The sequence below is a fragment of the Dama dama genome, chromosome 21 (genome assembly GCF_033118175.1).
Source record: "Dama dama isolate Ldn47 chromosome 21, ASM3311817v1, whole genome shotgun sequence".
Taxonomy (NCBI): Eukaryota; Metazoa; Chordata; class Mammalia; order Artiodactyla; family Cervidae; genus Dama; species Dama dama.
Window position 1 is genome coordinate 11,398,665 of NC_083701.1, and position 23,412 is coordinate 11,422,076.

At 45.3% G+C, this 23,412-nt stretch overlaps 1 protein-coding gene across 4 annotated transcripts in view; it reads left to right on the forward strand.

The window, feature by feature from the left end:
* ASAP1 (ArfGAP with SH3 domain, ankyrin repeat and PH domain 1) overlaps positions 1-23,412 on the forward strand; it is a 328,727-nt gene that overhangs the window by 262,622 nt on the left and 42,693 nt on the right. For all 4 annotated transcript variants that reach the window (XM_061123183.1, XM_061123185.1, XM_061123186.1 and 1 more), the window contains 7 exons: positions 159-245; positions 6,178-6,278; positions 7,263-7,332; positions 15,845-15,932; positions 17,956-18,004; positions 21,219-21,382; positions 23,020-23,153. In XM_061123183.1, coding sequence (XP_060979166.1) covers positions 159-245; positions 6,178-6,278; positions 7,263-7,332; positions 15,845-15,932; positions 17,956-18,004; positions 21,219-21,382; positions 23,020-23,153 — 693 coding nt within the window. The remainder of the gene's footprint in view (positions 1-158; positions 246-6,177; positions 6,279-7,262; positions 7,333-15,844; positions 15,933-17,955; positions 18,005-21,218; positions 21,383-23,019; positions 23,154-23,412) is intronic.

Sequence of the window (23,412 nt, forward strand, 5' to 3'; positions counted from 1 at the left end):
AAATCGTGCCTGTCAAAAATGAGACCTTGCGAAGGACTGTAATAAGGAAATCAACTGTATAATTGAATTGTTTGATGAGTGGTGTTTATTTGGATGGATTAAACTCTGCTCATAAATGTAGAGAGATGAGTGATAGAAGAAATGTTTTTCTCTCATAGATCAAACAGACCCAGGATGAAGAAAAGAAACAGCTGACCGCACTCCGAGACCTAATAAAGTCCTCCCTTCAACTTGATCAGAAAGAAGTAGGTGGTCTCTGTGTTTCCAGCAGGGCTCACCTTCTGAGTGGGGCCTCGTATCCTGATCTGCAGAACAGGCATAGGGAGGGCTTCCTGCCAGGGTGGTCGTGGTGGCGGGGGGGACAGATGAGACCCAAGATACAGCTGTCATCTAAAATGCAGTAGAAACGGCCTCTAAGTTCCCATTCCCTCCTTGTGAAAAAAACAAAAAACGATGTGCCCAGTTCCATGACCAGGTTTGCCATCCTGGCTTTAAGAGCTGTGCTTCAGAAGAGCATCCCCCCAGGCTTTGAAGGGTAGGCATTGATGTGCACACCCCCATTCCTCTCAGACCATCCTGGTCTTTCCAGGCAGCTAAGAGGAACCTGTCTCATTCTGCCAGAAAAATAGAGAACTTATTTTGATACAGAGCATATAGAGCTTTTGCCCCCACAGTTAGGAAAATTCATGTGAGATTGTCCTTGTGGGCCGAAACGAAGTGTACAGTGAACGGTAAGTGTTAAATGAATGCAATACACATCCTTAATTACTAGTCTCATCTGTTTGTTTGTTCGGTCAAGCATTTAATGAATACTTACCGTGTGCCAGCAACTGTTCTAGGCACCAATCTTGGGTCCCTTCCATCAAGGAGCTCATTGCCTAGTAGGTAATAGTCAGCCATGTGAACCAGTGATCAAAACTGCAGCAGTAAGGAGGCTGTAAGAGATTGGGAGGGCCCATGCCAGAAAAGAGAAGAAGCCAGAAAGACTCAGGCGGAGTCTGCAGCCCTCCTACAGCTTGGGGCAGGGTGGGTGGAGGAGTGAGAGATGCTGCTTCTGAGGCAAAAACCCAGACGTGGCTGTGGAGGGCCTGGGGTGCAACTGGAGGGAATGGACTTGATGTGAAGGGCACGTGGGGCCGTGAGCACCATCACTGCGTGGGAGAAGGTAGTACTTACGTTACGAAATTACGATGGATTCACAGTTGCAGGCTGATTTTTTTGTTTGTTTTTTTAAATGTTGGCTGCACCCTGCATCATGTGGGATCTTAGTTCCCCAACCCAGGATCGGACCCACCCTTCCTGCAGAGAAAGGCAGTCTTAACCACTGGACCACTGGGGGAAGTGTCCCCCTCTCCTTTTTTTTAAATGTTGCAAACTAACTCTCTGTAAATTCCTAAAGTTTCCAAAAGGGGTTCGGTGAGTCCAAAACAGAAACAAAGCGAAACCCCCTCAAGCATGCACCAGCCTCATTAATCTTAAAGCAACCTTGCCCTCTACCCTCCTGCCTCCTCAAATCCAGTTTTTATATACATCCTGGGTGTTCATGCAGCGAGTGGAGCCTGTAGCCCTGCTCTGAGCACCTGCTGATCCCCGGAGGGAGGCATCAAGGGGCTGGGAGGCATGTGGGCTTGTACCCAGCTCATCCGGTCTCCGCAGCGTCTGCACCTGTGCTTTGAGGCCTCAGACCTCGCTTACTGCCGGCCCTGGGAGAAGCTGTCTCCTTGTATGACTTCTCAGTGTAAGAGCACTAGAGATACCCAACTGGAGGGGTAAGAGCTAGGTCTCTGTCTGGAGAGAAAATGACACGGTTTTCAACTGGCAGTTGTGTTCTTAAGCACTTCCTACCTTTGTTTTGTCACACGGGATTACCTCTTTCCTGTGCATGGAAGCTTCTTGGGAGAAGAAAGAAAAAAAGACTATTACAGTCCCTTTTTGTTTTTCGTAAAGACTATTCTGCTCACACTAGTTAAACAGCATAGTTGCATCTAATCCTCTCATACACATGAGGAAATCCATCCACATGATTTATTTTAATTCCACCCCAAATTAATAAATAAGTTTTCATTAACACCACTTCCAGAGTATTCTACAAGTTGACTTTTCACAGCATGCCTGTCCCATTCTCATGGTGTTTATCATCTCTTATCACAAAATATGTTTAGAAGGTAATGATCTTTAATGACTTAGTAAATATGGAAGAAGACTGTCCACCACAGAGTTCTCACACTCCAGTTCAGGAAGAGTGTAAAGTAATCTAAAATAAGGACTTGTGAAATTAAAGTCACCCATCAAATCATTCACCCGTCTCACCCCCACCAGCTTCAACCTGACTCCATTAAAGGAAGCTTCAAGAATTTGCACTCTAAATAGAATCTTTGGATTTTTGGTAGACTCATTTTTTCCTTGTCACAATTCTTTATTGACTTTTGGCAAATGTTCCAGGAAAATTAGTTATCTTAGGTTTTTATAATAGCCTAACTTTGTGAAAGGACTGTTTGCCTTAATACTATTTTCAGGGTTGAAAATATTTTATTTTTAATGATGATATCCATAAATCGTTCTCCAAACGCCACCTTTTTCTTTGAGTCTGTCTCAGTAACCCATCTTAGTTTGCAAACTGTATGCATTTTGCTCATCTCTCCTTTCACAGTATCTGGTACGTTGCCTAGAACCCCGATACAACTCAGTAAATATTTAGTAAGATGAAATAAAAGAACTCCTCTGGCCACTCCATTCATACCCTACATTAGAAATTTGAAGCTTCTATAAATAGAGGTTTAGTTTTAAATTGGATGCCAGAAACATTTATAAGCCATTAAGTCAATGAGGGTGTAATTGCTTGCAGTTTTAGAGGATGTGAGATTCTTCTGCTTCGTAATGCATCTTATACGTTAATAAGGTTTTCTAATAAGAAAGTAAGCTAATTTGTACTGCTAATAGAGAATGGGAAATTGAGCCAAAAAAATATCACCATAGTTTCTCATTCTATAGTTTACATCTCTTGACTCACATCATGGAATTTCTCCAAGGTTTGCTTTTCAAGTTTAAGTTTAGTTTTAAATTGCTTGCCTGAATGAGCTTCTCATTTGCATTTCTCTCTCCTCGGTACATGTTGGTTCCCGTTCTGCTGTTAGAGGATTCAGAACCTATTTCATTCCTTCAGATGTGCTTTGTTTAGTTACTCTATGTGTGAGAGTCACTCAGTTGTGTCCGATTCTTTGAGACCCCATGAACTGTAGCCTGCCAGGCTCCTCTGTCCATGAATTCTTCAGACCAGAATATTGGAGTGTGTAGCCTTTCCCTTCTCCAGGTTGTTTCCTTATTAAGTGTTAACAATTCTCCAAGATTTACTTTCTCGAAAAATAGAATCCCCTTTTTGTTTATCTGGAGTGCCATGCTAAACCATCATTTCTCAATATCATAATCATTTGTGTGACTTTTTTTAGGTCATAAAACTCATTAGTAGTTAGTTTAGGATTGTTGATGCTACTTCTGACTCATCATTTCCTTCCTGCTTGGTTTAATAAAACAGACTTCTGGGGTCAAAGCCTAGGCTTCAGCCACTTTAGTCACCTTTAACAGTCTGATATAAAGCAAGGAATACTCAGTCTGCTTGTTATTCAGAATTTAAAGTTAATTTAGGCTAGTAAAAATACACGTAAGGAATGTCTTAGTAGTAAGTTTACAGAATATAATAGTTTTCATCGATTATTTTTTAATTGATGAATTGATGAATCCTTACTTTTTAAAAAAGATAAATACTTTTACTTTTTAAAATTTGGATCTTTATCTTAAATGTTAGCAGGCCAGTTAAGGTGAGAGATGAATAGTTCTAAAGCATTCAGACAGACCTAGGAATTATGTGAGCAGATAAAGAGAAGTTCATTGAAAAGGGGTCCAAGGTAGATAGTTATTCTTTTAATAAGAATCTATATCAAGGAGATTTTAGAGTTTGTTTTTAATGTTGTGGGGAGGTATAGATGTGGCAGAGATACCTGTTAAGTAATTTTCTGTAGTTAATTTCCCTGGGATTTCACTGGGTTAAGGCAGGACCCCTGTGGGTTTCATTTATCCCAGCCTGTTATGTTTGTCTTACGGCTCAGGTCTCTACCACCTGATCTGATCTTCTGTCCTCGTATTTCTTTACTAGTATTGTGGACACACTGCTGCCTCCTTGAAAAAAATCCCAGGTGTCCCCACTGTTGTATTGGGGGTGTCCCTGGAGGCACTGGAGGAGGCAGACTCTTGCCTGTTTGGTATGTGGTTCCGTCCCTCAGTCACAGCTCCTGAGTCCAAGGCTGCAGACCCTGGTTAAAAGTAAACCTGGAGGGGAATTTTTCAACATTCCTAGGTTCCACCCTTCCCCAGATGATTAAAACTGTCTAATGATACATTTCAGCTGGAAGGCATCTGGCCAGTTAAAGAAATGACTCAGATTAAGAAAACAAGCAGGGACTTCCCTGGTGGTCCAGGGGTTAAGACTCTGAGCTCCCAATGGAGGGGGCATAGGTTCGATCCCTGGTGGGGGAACTAAGATCCCACATGCTGCATGTCCAATAAATCAATCAAACAAAGAAACCAAGCAACGTTTGCAACCTCTTTAGTCCGAGTCACCGAGCCCAGTACAGCGTGCCATCAGCTCTCCATTACCCACACTAGAGAGCAGGGCAGCGTGGGGTCCAAGGGTGAGCGTCCAGTTCCGAGACAGGCTGTGTCCCAGCCAGCATCCTCCGCACGTTTGCGGCACCTGTCTTTTAGGGAGCATTCGGGGCATGCTTTTGAACAGTGAACTCAGGGTGTGTGGAATGGCCGTACAGATTTCCCTGCAGCTGTTACTCACATTCACCAAGCACTCACTGTTTGGTCTGGGGGATCTTGAATGCCAGGAAGAGGTCATCCTGGCCTGGAAGGCAGGCCCTGCACCAGCCATCAGTAAACAATGGATGCTTCAGCTTCCTGCCTCTTCACCGTCACGTTTCAGGGGTTGCTTCTGAGCTGGCTATTTTTATTAAGTTCTCTTCACTTCACACAAATTGTAGGAAAACAAAGGATCTTCCTACCATTTGTCGTTTTCTTTGGGCTATCTAAGTAAAGAACTGGGTTTTTTTTTTTTTACACATACACATGTTGCAGTTTGTCAGCCCTTTAATCTTGGTGAAGTGTGTACTTCCTCTTCCATTCAGCTTTATTTTCCCTCTGTTCGCAAGTGACCTGAAATGAAACTTGATAAAGATGTTTTATTATCCTATCACCCAAAGTTTATCAGGACTCTGAAGTGTGAGGGAGAGAGAGATACCTGATATTAATTATCTTTACAGTGATGTTTTCTCTGTGTGTTGTAAAAAGTGCTTAACCTATAAACAATAAGACGATCAATGCAATTAACTATATTTTCAAATGTTCTGCCTTTTTTTCCTCTTGCTTTTGCCCTTCCTGATCGAAGTCTAGGAGAGTAAGTCAATGCGTTTTGTCAGACCGTGTTGTCCTCCCTCTGTGTCTAAAACCGCGTGTTCTCATTCTGCAGTCCTTACGTTTCCACAGTGCAGTCTTTAAAAACGAGGGAAAAGCATTCGTGGATGTTAAATCGAGCTTGTCCGCATCTGTGTTGTCCTGTCACCACATCATACACTTTTCCCTGCCACTGAGTCATCTTTTTAAATGAAAAGCATGGGTATAGGTGTATTTTTACAGAGTACTCGTTAGTTGCAAAACAGGAGTTTTATTGCAGTTCTTCGTCCCTGACTGAGAAGGGGTACTTTTTGTTGGGGGTATTTTAGCAGCAAAGGTGAGGGAGAGGCGGTCTGCCCGGAGGAGGACCTCTCGGGGTGCATGAGCTTCGCCCGGTGCCCACTTCGCTTCCCCTAGCCCTTTCTGCACTCGTCTCTGCTGCCAACATAGACTAGTTTGAGTCCTAGAATAGCTTGTCGCTGCAGTGTCTCTGAAGTAGAGCTGGCTTCCAGACTAGAAATAGGAGATCCGGACCCCAGCCCTCAGCTCAAGCTTGTCTGGCAATTGCTTACCTGTCCAGTTTCCTCAGCTAGTGTATGATCAAGGACCCAGCAACTCTCAAAAGTCCACAATTCTCTTAGCTCCAGGCAAATGCTCCATGGCAGACTAGAGTCAAGAAGTGGAGAATTGTCTCCGGCATGAGTCTAATCCATGGCATCTCCTTTCTAGGATTCCCAGAGCCGGCAAGGAGGCTACAGCATGCACCAGCTTCAGGGTAACAAGGAATACGGCAGCGAGAAGAAGGGCTACCTGCTGAAGAAGAGCGACGGGTACGTACACAGCCAGCCCGGGGCCCCTGTGTGCTCAGCATGCTTCCAGGGGTTGGTAACCTAGGGCCCTGCCCCAGCCTCTCAGGAAGGGAGACGCACTTATACGGTCTCCCATGCACCAGCTTTGAACGATGCTTCCCTCAGGTAAGTCTGAGAGTTAACCTGCTGTCTTTAGAAGCAGTGGTAACTGGTCTATGTCCACAGGTGGCACCTGTGACTTGTCATGTGTGGTTTGAGGAAGGCAGGGACTGTCCCCATGCGTTCAGCAGATACCTTCTGGGAGTCCTACATGCCAGGCACTGTTGTAGACACTGGGGATGTAACTCTGAACCAAAGAAAGTCCTTATCGTTATAGAGCTTACATCCTCACCAGGGAGACAGACAATAAAGAAGGAAATACGTTTATACATATATGTATAGAAAATGTATAATGCTGTTTTACAGGTCTAAAATCTTAACTTTTCTAGATGATACCCAAAGTATCTTAAAATAGCTTGCTTTTTCAACCAACAGTATGCTTCAGAAATCTGCGTAGGTCAGCACATATGTAGTTGTGTGATTCTTTTTAAACGCCTGCAGGATACCCTGTAGTGCGAATGTGACTGTAATCATTTATTTACTCTCCTGCTATCAGATTTCTGTTGTCTCCCATTTTCATGACCAACAGTGCTGAGGGCTTCCCTGGCGGCCCAGTGGTTAAGACTCTGTGCTTCCACCGCAGGGGACACAGGTTCAGTCCCTGCTCAGGGAGGTTCCACGTGCCATGAGTGCGGCCAGAGGGGGAAGAAACCCACTGCTGTGGTGCCTCTCTGTGTGGGCCTACTGGTCTGAGTTCCCCTCCAGCTGGGATCGTTAAAGGCAGCCCAGATCCTGGCTTGGGTGGTGTTTGGTTGGGGGCTTTTTGTGATGATGGCCAGGCATGACACCGTGCAGCTGGTGAAGCAGGTACTGTATGTATTAGGCTGTGTTTGGCTCCATCCTCAGGATCCGGAAAGTGTGGCAGAGAAGGAAGTGCTCCGTCAAGAATGGGATTCTGACCATCTCCCACGCCACAGTAAGTGTGTCCGCTCGTCCCCCACCCTTGTGTCTGTGATGTCTTCTGGCCACATGGTCCGGAAAGCAAACACATGATGTAACCGGCCTGACAGTCTCCCCCAGAGTGTTCAACGTGTGGGATTCAGTCAGAGGGTCTAGGACACTCCTTCACGAAAGAAGCCTGTCCTTCTCAGTCCTGCCTGGTTCTCTTGTTTCACCAAAACTGAATCAGGTGTTCTTTTACCTTTTTCATCTCATCTTTGGGGAAATATTATTGGTTGTTCTGAAATTTTAACACATCTAGATGCTACCCAAATTATCTCAACAGCTGGCTCTTTGAACCAACAGTATGCTTAGAAATCTGTGTAACTTCACACATATGTAGAAAACCTAAAGTTTTCTGAATCCCAGGTTCATCATTTGCCTGGAGAAAAGCATTTAACTGTCAGAGGTGCTGGTGGATTGAACGAGGCTCCATGCTGTGTGTGGGCCACAGTTAATAGTAGTTGCTATTTGTGTTACCAACTAGTACCAAATAGCAGTTGCTATTTGTGTTACCTCCTCCTCCGACATCCCTGTAAGTACTGAAATCTATTGACAGGCATCCTGCCCTGCTACAAACGTTGGAAATTTAGAGTCCACCTCTCCTGCCCCCAGAGCAGCCCAGGGGAAGTGGTCTCCCCACCACTGAAGCTCTGACCACTTCCCACTGGTTTGTGTTAACCTGGTCCCTACATTTCATTGGCTTCAGGCCACACTTTTTTACTGCCAGTTACATTGCTTTGTAATCACATAACCTGCCCCCACAGAAAGATCTCTGTGGCCAGTTTTAGCTGGCTTCTCCAGACTTTGCAAACACTTCTGATTCCTTAGAAACAGGTTGAAAATCAGGGCCAGCAGTTTCCTGAAAAAACATGTGGAATTCAGTGATCTTTTGAAAAGTGGATAAGAGCTTTTTTCGGTCAGAAAATACAGGGCCTTTGTTTGGGACCCCTCAATTAAGACAGGGGAATTCGTCATGTTGGAAGGGCCCAGTCACTTTGGCAGGTTCTTCTTACCAGGTTGACTTGGGAGAGGGTCAAGTATGTGTTTACATTGGTGAGCCATGGTCTGTTGGCTTGACCACACACTCGCGTTCTGCTCCAGGGACGATTCGTCTCTCCAGCTAACTGTTTTGGAAGAAATCCATTTTCTGTATACCTGCACACATCCCCAGAGATTTCTTCTACAGTTTCACTGCTTCTCACATACCTGTTCAAAGACAATTGTTTTTTTTTTTAAGTTTACGATTCAAAGTAATGCAGCACTTGGGGAATCACGTTCAGTGAATCTGCTGTCACAGTAATATTGATCATGTCCAGTATCTGCTCAGTGCAGCATGAGGTGTTTTCATTTCAAAACACCAATTCTGACAAATCTGTGGCAAATGTTAGCGTAAAGCTGAAGGATAAAAGTGTTTATGTTAAGCCACTAGGCTGTTATAAATAAATTTCTGTATCTTTGTGTTGTTTGCTTTTACTTTTTTAGCAAAAGCATTGCAGTATCAATATATAATACAATAGAACCAGCTATGCAAGAAAGAAAATATAAGGATTATATGTGAAGTATCACTTGATTGTAATAATCCTGAGAAATTAATTTCAAAAGTATAAGAAGCTAGTGTCCTGCTTGCCTCTGAGTTCCCAATCCCTGTGCTCTTTCTACTACATAATAGTCCTCTCCTCTGATGCCAGCTTTTGTTAAGATACTTTACTCCTCTCTTATCAACTAGGATATTAACAGTACCTGCCTTTCCGTGTCATGAGAGTTAGATGATTCATTTAAAGCTTCGTAGAGCCTGGACCACAGTAAGTGTCACTCAGTCGTGTCTGACTCTTGGTAATCCCATGGACTGTAGCCCACCAGGCTGTGTTCATGTGATTCTCCAGGCAAGAATACTGGAATGGGTTGCCATTCCCTTCTCCAGGGGATCTTCCCAATCCTGGGATTGAAGCCACGTCTCCCACATTTCAGGCAGATTGTTTTATTTTACCATCTGAGTCACCAGGGAAGCCAAGGTCTGGTAAGCTTAAATGATTACTCATCTTTGCTGGTGGATCAGTGGTTAAGGCTCCAAGCTTCCAATGCAGGGGGCATGGGTTCGATCTGTGGTCAGGGAACTAATATCCCATGTGCCATGTGGTGTGACCAAAAAAAATCAGTTTGTAAAAATCTGAAAGGGGTGACATCACCCATCACTGTGGGCCCAGACTGCCATGATTTGAGTCAAAATAACACTAAATCCCTCATAGTAATGCCCAATTCATAGCTACATGTAAAGATTAAATGAGTTCATTGACTGCAGGTAATTAGAACACGATGTGGGTTGGAAGCAGTGCTCAATAAATGTCAGCTGTCACTATTGCTGTTACTATCACCTTCTTCCTTCACGTGTTATTGGAATTCCTTTGTACTGCTGTTTCTGCCTCGAGGGACTTGATGAAGCTCATCCGGAGCACCTGTCCTCTCATAGGAATCGAGTTTCTTCCTGTTAGGAGTGGACAACACTTCTGGCACCTCCAGGCATCACACTAGAGCAAGAATTTGATTCTCTCTCCCTGTCCTTGGGCTCTTTAGACCCACAGACATTTTCCAGGGAATCTTGCTCTCCATCTTGTCCAGAGTCCGGAAGATGACATTCGGCTTCAGGACTTTAACAGATGCACTGAGACCCCACTCGCAGCAGGCTGCTCCCTGCCTTGCAGTGTGTTCAATAACCTGGTTTCTGTGATTGGCCTCTATTGAGGCTCACCTGGACTCTGCCCAGTTCCACATCTTTGTCCGTGTTGTCTCTGCAAGAAGAGACCATTTTCCTCTCCCCCAAGAGATCAGACGCAGCACTGTGAATTATAAAAGGACAAACTCTGGAGCTGATTAGACCTGGGCTCCAATTCCAGAAATGAGCTGTAGGACCTTGGATAAGTTACTCAAGCCTTTGGAGCCTCCGTTTTCTCTGATGTCAGATTTGTATAATTTGCTTATTAAGGTATCTTATTCCCTTCTAGCTTCCCAGGTGGCTCAGCGGTAAAGAATCCACCTGCCAATGCAGGAGATAAGGTTTAGGTGCTCAATAAATGAAAACCGCTACCTTGCCCCCAAAGAAACCAAAATACTTTGCAAAAGCCAGAAGTTTTAATGTACTAAAATATTGGAGATAAGATCTCTCTTCAGTGCTAGGTGTTCAGCGCATGCCTAACTTCTTACCCGGGAGTTGTGTGGTTGTTGATGGTGTACCAAACATATGTGTCCCTCTAAGGCATGGTTAGGTGTCTAAATAAATATTGAACAAAAAATTGAAATGAGTGTAAGGATCTAAACAGCTGTGTTAGCAAGCATTTACCTAGGAAATGAGAACTTTATTATTTTATTTTTACCTCTTTCTACCCAGCAGCCTGAGCCTGGCTGGGTCAGCCTTATTTCCCAAGTAATGAATGATGTTCACTTCTTGTTTGTGTGGTGAGCAATCCAGCAGGATGATGGGGGGAAATAATTTCATTTCTGGATACTAATTCCAGTAGCGGCTGTTTTCTGCTAACAGAAATACGCCTGCGCTAACGACTTCACACTTCCAGCAAAAACACTTCAGCGCGGTGCATGCCGAGCTGTCTGTGGACAAATGTGTGGTGTTTGTTTTCTTTCAGGAGATGCAGGAACGTTCATCAGAATCGATTCATTCTGTTTCTGCACACATTTGTGATGATTTTCCTAGCTGAAGCGCATCTTCTGTTTAGGGTGGCAGAGCATTGATGTCAGAGGAGTGATGTCTTCATCACTTCTGTGCAGGGAACATGTCCAGAGCTTACAGAGTAGAAACATGTTCAGAATCCTGCAAGTACCTTTGCCATGTTGGCACGTGTGTGTGTGTGCATGTGTGTGTATACACATACATATGTAAAAATGAACACTTATGTGAATAATGTTAACTGGAAAAAAGCAGTTTGCAAAACAATATATACAAATTGAACTAACCCATGTTTTTCTAAAAACAGACATTTCACACACACACGCATATCTTATTAAAAATCAAGTATTAGCCATGACTGTCCCTGGATATAAGTAGGATTAACAAGTAATGTTCAGGTTCTGCTTTGCACTATCTCTGTCTCCTAGTGTTTCTTCCAGGAATATGCATTCTTTTAAGGAACAGTAAAACCTGTAAAAGGACAAGCCTCAAAGTTTTTCAGGGAACAGAGCTGAAACAGCCTTCATTTTTGAAAGACATCATAAGGATGTTGGGGTGGGGGCACTTGGAGCTTTTTAAACATGCTGTTCAGAGCCTACAGGGGTGGCAGACCCCCCTCCTCCACTCATCCTTCAAACGCGGGGCCTGGGAGAGCCACCTGCTAACATACAGGTGTCTTTGGGAATCGTTGAAAAGTCTCTTTCAGCAGTATCTTGAGTCCCCAGCACTCAGCATCACGACCATCACTTTGATTCAGGCCCTGCCATCGCTCACCAGTCTTACTCTCTAGACCCCTCCCCCAGCCGTCTCCCTGGACGTCGGTGGGCTGATCGGTTCTGGGAGGCGGTCCCATCAGTGTAACTGCCGCGCTCCCAGGATGGGGCGCTAGTCTAAGCCAGCCGCAGCGCCCTCCATGTTTCCTTCTGTATCGCCTGCTGCCTTGTCCCTCTCACTCCCAGGGGCCTCACCCGCGCCTCCCCCGGCTCCGTCCTTGCCCAGGGACAAGGCCGCCCCTGGAGCCTCGCGGAAGTCCCGATGCCCTCCTCGGCTCAGGCTCTGGGCACCGGGCGTGTCCTCGGTCCTTGCTCGGATCTGTCTCCGGTATCTGCTGGGTGGCACAGACCGCCTGCCCTTCGTATGTGCTTAGATGGGGTAGAGGCTTCTGCAGTATCTTGTCAAACGCATAAAGTGAAGAGGTGTTTCAGATAGGCTTCCAAAATTTCTCTTTGCATCAACTATGAAAGCCAAATGACCTGAGAAGATACCAGAATAGAAGTTCATATTTGGCACCTTTACTTTATTTCTCGCCCTTACTCTTCTCAGAGGAGGTCTCCTCGTGGGCTGCGGCTTCGGGCTGCCCCCGGGCGGGGGCGGGGGCACGTGGCTGGCTCCCTGGCTGGCCTTCCCGCGGAAGGGGTGAGCGCCAGGCTCTGTGCCGCTGCTTTACCGGGAGATTTTAGGGACGTCACTTAAGCTCTCTGTGCCTCTGTTTCTTCATCTTAGTCAGTCAGTCAGTTCAGTCACTCAATCGTGTGCAACTCTTTGCGACCCCGTGAACCGCAGCACGCCAGGCCTCCCTGTCCATCACCAGCTTCCAGAATTAAAAATAGTTCCCTCGCAGGTCGGTACATGAGTTAGGTATGTGTAAGGCTGAGAAATGCGCTCATTCATTTGGCGAATATTTATTGAGTGCTTGCTGCAGGCCAGACATACGTTAGTGAACAAATCAGAAAGATGTGTGCTCTTTGTGGGAAGAAAGACAAGCGGTAAAGGGGAATGAGAAGAGCCCGGAAGGCAGTACTGCAGAGTGTGAAGGAGTAGGAAGTCCAGGGAGGGAGATCAGGCCAGGACCACCCCTCCGGGGACTTGCTGGCCGGAGGGGCCGGAGCCCAGAGGTGTAGGTGGGAGGCCAGTGCCGCTCGCCGCCAGCAGGGGGAGCCGCAGGCCAAGTGGCAGGAGCCGAAATCGGGAGCCTGAAGGTGGTCCATGGGGGTCCTGACCCAGACGGGGGCTTTTATTCCAAGCGTGGTAGGAATCATCAACGGTGAGGACTCAGTAAATACACATTTCCTTTGTGTCCTTTGCGTTTGTGGTTTTTTTTTTTTTTTTCCTTCTTTCTTTTAACATAAACAGTATGAAAGCATTTCCTAAACTGTCCAACAACGATGTAGCCCAGGGCAGGTCCTTTAGTCTGTGGTCTCAGTCTGCTGAACTGGCAGGAGAGATTATACCTTCCCGAATAAGTATAGCTGTACATTAGTGCTAAAGATCTAGAAAGGACTTTGAAATTTGAGGAAGTTATACAAACCTGGAGTTCCAGTGATGACTGTCACGATTCCAAGCCTTCTGGCCCCTTGGTCCGTAGACTGTGGTTCAGCATCTCACTCCGTTTCCTGGTCTTCCTGGGCTCGTGACTGACCACGTCAGCTGCTTCCGCTGTCAAAAATTGTGTTCTCTGCTCTCCAGATTCACCTTTGGAGTGGTAGATCGTTTGTCCCACTAGCATTTAGAGGAAGAACACTGCAGGCATGACATGTCTGTCAATTGAAGTTCATGTTGACTTGGCAGGTGTCAGTTCAGCAGACTGGACAGGCTTCCCCGGGAATAAGGATCACGTGTCATTTTGTCATCGAAGTTGTGGGTCAGTCATGGAATGACGTAAACTGCACAAAACCCTCGTCATCAGAAGCTTCCAGATAAAATACTTCGAGGTAGCCCATGCTTTGAAATGAGAGAAGAATGGTGCTGTTTAATTTTCCAGAATCGGTTGACACTTAACTGAGTATGTTTTCCTTTTTAAAAATTTTGTCTGTGTTACTTGGTTGTGTCTGCTGGTGAGGTGGTTCATAAACAGTAGAGTCATGAAGATTTGGGAAGGAGAAAGAAATCTAGTTAACCCTCTGCCACGTTCAAATATGAATGGTGTCTCAAAAATTCTTAAGGTCTTTGAAGAGCTTTCTCTACTTAGGTTAAGAAACTTGAAACCCCTTATTACGCATAATCAAAGTAAGCCTGGGAAGTTCTTCCTCATGTCTGGCTCAGACCTTCTACAATTGGAGGGTATTTCTCCTTCATCTGTACAAATGGAAAACAGCTGCCCGACCTTCCCCAGTGACAACCCTTCATGCCCCAGCCTCTTTGCTCCAGCTAAATGAATGATGCCTTTAAACCCGCTTCAAAGTTCCCGTTTTCCACTCCTTTAATCATCCCTTGATCTTCCCTAAGCTTTTCTGTATCCTCCTTCAGAATGTGGATGCCACATTGGAATGTGATATTCTGCAGTCTCACCATTAACTGGGCTCACTACCTTTTCAGCCTGTCAGATGTCTTTGTCATTCATATGGGAAATCCAGCGATTTTACCAACATGCAAAAGGATGAGGACTAATGATTCCTTTTACGGTGGACCCAGCCAAAGTTTGTGGTTGTAGCCACCAGTTTTGGAGACTTGAGGCCTTTAGCAACCCAAACCCCAGGTCTGTTCTAAGAAAAATTTGCAGACCCACAACCTTCTTGCCTCCCTATTTTGGGTTTGGCAGTCAGTCTAGTACAGGGTACTGTTTCTTCTTAGGCAAAACCGTCCTGTACAGGACTTGACATCTGGTTTCCATGCCTAAGTCACATGTGTGTGCAAAGAACATGAAATCCCTGGGTTGTCTTTCTCACTTCCTCCCCAGAGAGAGCTTGCTTTGGAACAGATAAACTCAGGACAAAGGGTATCTAATATCCTTTCTGTGTCTAATATCCTTGAAACCCCAGAGGAAGATCTCAGAAGCTGTTGAAACGGAAATTAAGTGTCCGGTGGCCATTATTGAGAATGAGAGGCACAGTGTGCGTCTGAAGTATTTTTGCTCGTAATATGCCACCGAGGGACCCCCTTTCTACTTCCTCCCCCTCGGTTTTCCCTAAAGACTCAAGTTGGTTGGGTGGTCGTGCTCCTGGCATGGAGGTTGTCAGCATGATGACTGTCAGCTGGGGTGGGTTTGCAAGCCTGACTTTTGCAGGCTTCTCTTGAAGCACAGCCCAGCCCGGGCACTCAGGCCCTTCACCCCTTGGTCAGCTCCTTCCAGAAACTGGCATTCAGCATTGACCAGCATGTGGCCAAGGACAGACGCGGGCAGGAGGGCCAGAAGGAGCTTTGAGCAGAGTCATAATGTGGCGAGACTCCTTTAAGGCAAAGCCTACATTAGCATGACTGTCTAGACGCTACAGTCTGTGTGAATTATTAATATATGTGTAATCAAGAGACTGGGAAGTGCTAGGGAATCTTCATTATATTTTCCTCTTTCCAGATTTTGGGGTTGGTTAAGCAATGTCTCACGGGTGGTAACTGTCCTTGTACTTTTGGGGAGAAGTAATGTGAATTTTGTGTGGCAACTAAAATTTGTGGCTACCTGGGACATGGGATTTGCAGTGACTGATTACTGGGGTCGTTTTGAGTGGATAAAGAAACTACACTCAGCTGTGTTTCACAGGAAGTGATTAAAGTGTCAACTCTTTGCACTTGTGTATGTGTGGATTCCAAAAAGTCATAGTCCCGTGGGTCATACCCACTGGTCATTGAAAGTGAGATGAATTATCTTGGTTCCATCCTCATTAACCACTGGGACACTTATGCGCAGTTAAAAGACACTGAGTAGGCCACCTCACTTTTTTTTTTTTCCTCTTGTTTAATGAGATTAAGTATTCCAGTAGGGTGAATTAGACCTTACGGAATATATGGTGAACCCACCCTCCTGGCCCACGGGGCTGGGCCGGTGGGGGCGGCAGTCAGTGTTGCATTTAACTCCCCTGTTTTCTGTCATGTCCAGTCCAACAGGCAACCAGCCAAGCTGAACCTTCTCACCTGCCAGGTGAAACCAAATGCCGAGGACAAGAAGTCTTTTGACCTGATATCACGTGAGTCCTTTTTCTCCCGAGTTGGTTGCTGTGGATCCTGCCGCCTGCCCGTTCCCGTTCTTTGGGTCGGAAGCCACGTGTTTCCCAGGCAGGGCTCCTGGAGAGGAGGTGTATACTGCACATACCACTGTGGGAGGAGCCTGGGTCTCTCTACACAGAACTCACCTGCGGTAGGAAGGCACAAGCGATCCGCAGTGGAGGAGAGTCTAGATTTGTACAGTAAACCAGGCCAGTTCTTGACCACGAGCTTTATCTCCTGGGAGGGATTTCCCTGAGCACATTCCCATTTCTCTCCCATGTCTGCTGAATCAATCTTTGATGTGATGCCCAAACATAGGTATCTTTTAAGAAGTCCCTGGATGACTCTGATGTGTACCTGTGGTTAAAAAGCACAGACAGGGGACTTCCCTGGTGGTTCAGTGGTTAAGATTCTATACTTCCAAATTACAGGGGTGCAGGTTCAATCCCTAGTTGGGGAACTAAGATCACACATGCTGTGAAGCGCCACCAAAAAATAAAATTAAAAAAAAAAACAGAAGCACGGACATGGACTTGACAGTGAGGTATGCCACTGTCTCTGCCCAGCTCCAGAGTTTACCCCTGCAGAATCAAGTTCTGAAAGGAAAAGTCATTTCCCTGCTTCCAAGACCTGCCTTCTGACGTCCTAAATCAATGACACTGCGCTCTGTCACTGTCCTCCATGGATCAGAGCGTGCTTTTGGCCCAAACTCCCCTTCAGCTGATAATCTGTGTCCTCATAGTCTTAAGAGTGAGGGGAGATTGTTTTCCTCTTTCATGGGTCCCATTGGTACTCCAGTACTTTGGCCACCTGATGCCAAGAGCTGACTCACTGGAAAAGACCCTGATGCTGGGAAAGACTGAGGGCAGGAGAAGGGGCAACAGAGAATGAGATGGTTGGATGGTGTCACCGACTCAATGGACATGAGTTTGAGTAAGCTCCGGGAAACAGTGAAGGACAGGGAAGCCTGGCGTGCTGCAGCCCACGGGGTCGCAGAGTCAGACACGGCTTAGTGACTCCAACCACAGTATGTGCCGGGTGCTTTATGTCCATTATGGGTAACCCTCCCAAAAGCCTTGTCATTTTCCTATTTCACAGAAGAAAAAACTGAGACTCAGGAAGATCCAGTGACTTAACATACAGTCTCAGCAGTAAAGCAGGGGTTCAGCCGGGGCGCTTGGGTCCCAGCACCTGTGTCGTGTCCTCGGGCACACGCATCACCTCTTCTCGCAGGGGGTGGGGGGCGCGGCGCGCCTGGCCTGGAGCAGTTGCGGAGTGAGTGACTGTCTAGAAAGTGAGGCGTGTAAGACAGTGGTAATTGGACCTCAGTGTCTGGAAGCATCCAAGTAAATCCCACATTCTAAGGAAGAGTTTCCTTCATGCACACCTGCCCAGGTCCAGCCTCCCCGCTCCTTATGTGGGTCACACCTTGGAGGATGACCCTCCAGCAGGGCTTGAACCCTCCCTTCATGAAGCCTGATTTAGCCAGAGAGCAACCTCGGGTAGGACAGTGAAAGGCAAATTGGAAAAGGAAAGTGAAATATTAATACTATGGCAGCTAGCACTCTCCGATTTCTCACTAAGGTCTACTTGAGGGACTTCCCCAGAAGTCCAGTGGTTAAGACTCCACACGTCCAATGCAGGGGTTGCGGGTTTGATCCCAGGTAGGGGAACTAAGATCCCACACGCTGGGTGGCACGGCCAAAAAAAAAAAAAGGATCTACTTGACCAGGTAGGACCCGTCCCCCTTCCCACTTGTTTTTCAAAAGAAATGCTTAGGCATTGGCGTGGTATTTGCAGTTATCTTGTTGTATTCCTGTTTCTCTTCAGAAAAGCAGTATTGACAAAGCGAATTATGTAACTGCTAAAAGAAGAGGGTGCAAAAATAATATCAGAATCCTACTTTTAATGTGTTCTCCCCAGGAACTTTTAAAATCTGTATTAATACCTGAAGCATTCTGCTTTCTAAGATTTTTCTTTTTTTTTCTCTTTTTTGTATTTCAGATAACAGGACATATCACTTTCAGGCAGAGGATGAGCAGGATTACGTAGCGTAAGTAGTTTTGAAATTACGGCACAATGCCTTAAACTGAAAAAAGCACCTCTCTCTCCTGTATAGTATACTTAAAAGTTTTCTTTTTATTACTAAGAACCAGTCCTGGAGGGTTTCCCCTGCTTAGCTGTCAGCCCTGGGCTTTCCCATGGGTCTCTTCTTTTAGTCTGGGATGCTCAGTCAACTCAGGTGCCCCCTTCAAGGTTCTGCTCAAGCCTCGCCACCCAAGGGGTTTTGCTCCCTCCTCAAAGACCTCTTCACACCCCTCTGGGTCCCTTGGTTCAGTCCCAGCCCTCTGGAGACCTGGAGCTTCTGAGGACAAGGACTGCGCCTTCTTCATTTCTAATCCCACCATCTGCACTTGGGAGGCCTTTACTCAGCACTGGAGTAATTCATGTTTGGGGGAGGGGCTCCCTTTGGGATTCTCTCTGGGTGCCGGCGGTGGTGATGGGAGACTTGATTTTGATGGAGGAGATTCTGGCATCCTTCAAGGAGAGATGTTCATTTTTCTCCAAGTCACACAGAGTAAGTTCCACTGCCTCATTGAGCTGTTGTCTCATGTGAAAGCGTCCAGTGAATTGAACAGAGAAATCCTTTTTCGGCCCACTAAGGAAGGAGGCAGGCACAGCTGAAGAGCAGCTGAATGTTGGAGGTCAGGCAGACTTGACTTGTAGTCCACAATCTGCCTGTCAGTGGCTTTTGGACCTTGGTAAGGTCATCCCACCTCAGCCTTGTCTGTGAGAGGGTTATAGGTCTTGCTTGCAGAATTTTGAGACTTGAGATGAAACGTGCGATGGTGGTGGTGGTTTGGTCACTAAGTCGTGTCCGACGCATTGCGACCCCATGAACTGTAGCCCACCAGGCTCCTCTGTCCGTGGGATTTCCCAGGCAAGGACACTGGGTTGCCATTTTCCTAAAGCCTCTCATACAGTGCCAATTTTTCTTTACTCCTATAAACTCAAAGTGGCTTTTAAAGTATTAAAACACAATTATGCACCATTTTATTTCTTAATACTTTTTTTATGTTACTTTAAAACAATTTTAAAGGTTTTTAAAGAATTTTCAGAAATAGTTGCTTTGGTTCTCAACCCTTTTGAAATGTAGCTATTCTACCACATTTGCATTATTCTTCCAGAAAATGAATTGTCCGTTAAGTGTATATTTTTGGATCATCATGACAAACTTTTTTATTTCTTTAATTTGTCCTGAGTTCTCAAGTAAAGAGGCAAATGTGGCATAACAAGAGGAACTCTGAAAAAAGGGGGTCAACAGAGCTGCTTTCTCATCCCAGTCTGACGTCAGTCCCACTGTAGGGCTCCGGGCAAGTCACTGAATCTCTCTAGGGTCCTCTGTCTCTTTAAAGCATTGTCAACCCTAACTCAGAGGCTTATTTGGAGGATTATATTTCAAAAATTATAAGTACTTGGCACATAGTAGATACTGGTAATATCAGATAGCCAAAATATCAAAATGCCTAAGGAAAGTAATACAGAGACTGCAGTCAAGTGAAAACTCTGGCATTATCAACACTACTGCTAATAAAATGCACAGTGACCTGCCCTATGGAACCTAGATCCTTACATTGTTTTTAACAGAATAATTTCTAGTTTCTCACTTTCTACATGATAGAAAAAGTATTTTTTAACTTACAAGGTAGTAATTGCCTACCCCATCCCTGGACTATTGGTTTTGTCTGAACAGTTGGGTTTTCTGCATCACAGAGGAAAAGCTGAGCTACACAATCCTGTTTCTCAGGACATGGTTGAGGGTGAGCACCACCTAGAGTCAAAGTTGTAACTTGCAGTTCACCTACACCAGTTGCTTTGGTTTTTAATTCTCACTGCTCTGTTACTTATTCCAAACCTCTTGTAGACAGGCTTTGTTTCAGGTGCACACATCCTTCAAGACATAGTTCTGGATCTCTGTATTCTTTATCGAGAGTGGTTATTAGCTGTCTGTGCAATAGGTGAGAAGTGACTGTAGTTTAGAAATGGTTTTCATTTTCTTCCCCCCCAAAAAAATTTAAATTGGCTTTTTCCCCTCTCATTCCTGAAAGAAATACAACTCATTATAGATTTGGACAATCACTGAAAAGTACAGAGTGAAGGCATTCCATCTGTTTTTTTCCTACAGAAAATCACTCAAGAGGCATCCAGTATTAACATTTTGGTGAATTTTTTTCTTGCCTTTTCCCCACAAAATATATAATTCATGAATACATTTAAATTTGAGATTATATAAGTTTTTTTTTTCCTGTTTATTTCACAAAGCATTATATTGCAAGCATTTCCCCAGTGTCATCCAAAAATTAGTTGGAAACTTAAATTTCAGTACTTGAGTAACTAGTCCACTTTGTGGTTATTTCATACTCTGCTAATCAACCTCTGTTGTTGTGTATTTAGGCTGTTTTATGCATAGACTGGTAGCAAAGAGTTATTTTGTTGGGTCCATATTATGGTTGTGCTGTATGTATATTTTAATAGCTTGCACTTTTCATTTCATATAACAAACATCAGCATGTTTCCATGTTAATGTACCTTTTTTGTAAGCATAAATTTTCATGGAAAATGAACTATCCCTTCATTTTCACTTTTAAGTGCCCCCGCTGATACGGGCTTCCAAAAAACAATGCCTTTTGCTAAGCCCTCTTTCCTGCCTCCTGTTACTTTCTCACCTGTTCTTTCTCATCCTTTCACTGGGTTGATCCCACGCTGAGTCCTCTTCCTCCCTTTATTCTGGCTGCAGGTAAATAGAGGTATCTCCTGGGCTTCTCAGGTGGTGGTAGTGGTAAAGAATCTGCCTGCCAACACAGGAAGTACAAGAGATGCGTCAGGAAGATCCCCTGGAGAAGGAAATGACAACCCACTCCAGTATTCTTGCCTGGGAAATCCCATGGACAGAGGAGCCTGGTGGGCTACCGTCCACGGGGTCTCAGAGAGCCAGACCTGACTGAGCACACACACACGTGTCACACAAGCCCCTGGTCACTGATGTTCACCATCTCATCTTGCCTTACGCCCTCTTCTCCTGTGTGTTGTTTTCCAATCTCTGACTTTTTTTTCGAGGTTAATTTCTTTCATTTTCCCTTCTGTTACTGTTCGAGGGGCTATCTTTTACAAGTTCTAGATGAAAATACAAGTTTTTTTCGCAGGGGAAGGAGAATGCAGTGGCCAGCCAGGCGCTTACGTCTCCTTCCTCCTGTTTCTGACGGCAGGTGGATCTCGGTGCTGACGAACAGCAAAGAGGAGGCGCTCACCATGGCCTTCCGGGGGGAGCAGAGCACAGGGGAGAACAGCCTGGAGGACCTGACAAAAGCCATCATCGAGGATGTGCAGCGGCTCCCAGGCAACGACGTCTGCTGCGACTGCGGCTCTTCAGGTATTCTTGCTCGGGGTGTAAGTGAGCGAGCCGTTTGAACGCCTTGTCTCTTTACGGACAGATACATGCCCAGCACATATTCCCAACTCAAGTGGTTCCCACCTCCGAGTGCGGTCACCCATGCTGTTTGCTCCATCTGGGACATTCCCCCCACCAGCACCACCCTGTTCTCCTTAAATAGCACCTGCCAAAATGCCCCCTGTCCTGGAAGGTCCAGTTGGATAAGCATTACGGACAGAAAGGGGAGACCACTGGACGTGGAGTCCGTCACCCTGGGTTCTAATCACCAGCCCGCTCCTCAGAGTCTAGACCACCTTCTGCCAGGTCCCCAACTAGTCTGATCTGCAGTTTCCTCGTCTGAAAAGTAGGATGACAAACTTTAGCTGTTATGAGGATGCAATGGAATGGTGTCTCTGAAATTGGCTGAAACACGATGCCTTTCTTTCTTCCTTTCTGTTCCGTAAAACCTCCCCAGCCTTCTATCACACGGGTGTCACCTTCCTCCAGATTTGTGTGCTCAGATGGCGTCTGTGTTGTTTCCATATTGACCCTGCGTGCGTGCTTAGTCGCTCAGTCGTGTTCAACTCTTTGCGACCCTGTGAACTGTAGCCCACCAGGCTCCTTGTCCATGGGATTCTCCAGGCAAGAATACTGGAGTGGGTTGCCATGTCCTCCTCTAGGGATCTTCCTGACCCAGGGATCAAACTGACATCTCTTATATCTCCTGCATTGGTAGGTGGGTTCTTTACCACTAGCAACACCTGGAAAGCATAATGACATTAGCTAACATTTATCCAGCGCTTACATTATAGTAAGGGTTGTGGCAGTTGTTTTGCTGGTCTTTTCTTATTCAGTCCTCACAAGAGGTCTCTGAGCAGGATAACTGATGTTATCCCCATTTCACAGATGACAAAACTGAGGGACTGGAGAACTTGAGTGACTCGCCTGAAGTCACGCATCTGGTAGGGCTCAGAACATCAGCCTGCAAACCCATTCTTAAGCATTACGGCAGACTTTTTAAATCGTTTTACTAGTGCAAATGGGCTCTTCTATACAACAGGCCGTAAGCCCCTCAGAGGCAGGCCTCAGGTTTTCTACTTGAGTGCACGTGTGTGACACTGCCTCACACAGTGTCAGGATGGCAGAGGAGCAGTAAATAGAAGCTGCCACAAACAGAGAACCCTGAAGATTTGGGTCACAGAAATATTCGCTCCACTGTTCTAGGGTACTTGGGGGTTTTAGGAGAAGCTGTCTTATACCAAGAGATGCTTGCAAAGAAGCCATACCCAGGATAACAGGTCAAGGCGAGTTAACCAAGTGTAAAGGTTAACGATGGCCGTAGAACCCAGTCCCTTGTGAGCTGTACTGAGAAGTCCTTTATCAGGGTGTTTCATAGGCCTCACATTTTCACAAAAACAAAGCACTGAATTTTGTTTTCAGCTCAGTATTGAAGAGATATTTTTCAAATTTGTCTTAAGAAAAATTTGCTCTCTGACAAGCTGTTAGTTTTAAAAATAGCTGCTACCTTCCATCTAAATCTTTCCCTTATAAATTTAAAAAACTTTACTACTGTTGTAGCTTCCTCTGTAACTAGCATACTAAAATTAGATGTCATGTCTTCAAAATCCCTTCCACAGAACCCACCTGGCTGTCCACCAACTTGGGTATCTTGACCTGTATAGAATGTTCCGGCATCCATAGAGAAATGGGGGTTCATATTTCTCGCATCCAGTCTTTGGAACTAGACAAATTAGGAACTTCTGAACTCTTGGTAAGTAGCGACCCGTCATGAATACATTTAATATATTGCTTTGGGGTGTTTTGGTTTCTGCTGAGTACAAAGAATTCTAATTCCTGAGTTCAGTGAGTTTGCATAGACTTTTTTTTTTCTTTTGCATAGATATTTAAAATGTAAATTTTGAGGTATGTAACATTGACTGTTTCTGTTTCCTGAAGAACTGGTGAATCATGCATTTCTATAATTAGCTTGACAAAAACCAGCTCTTTTCTTCCGGGATAGCCTGTTTCAA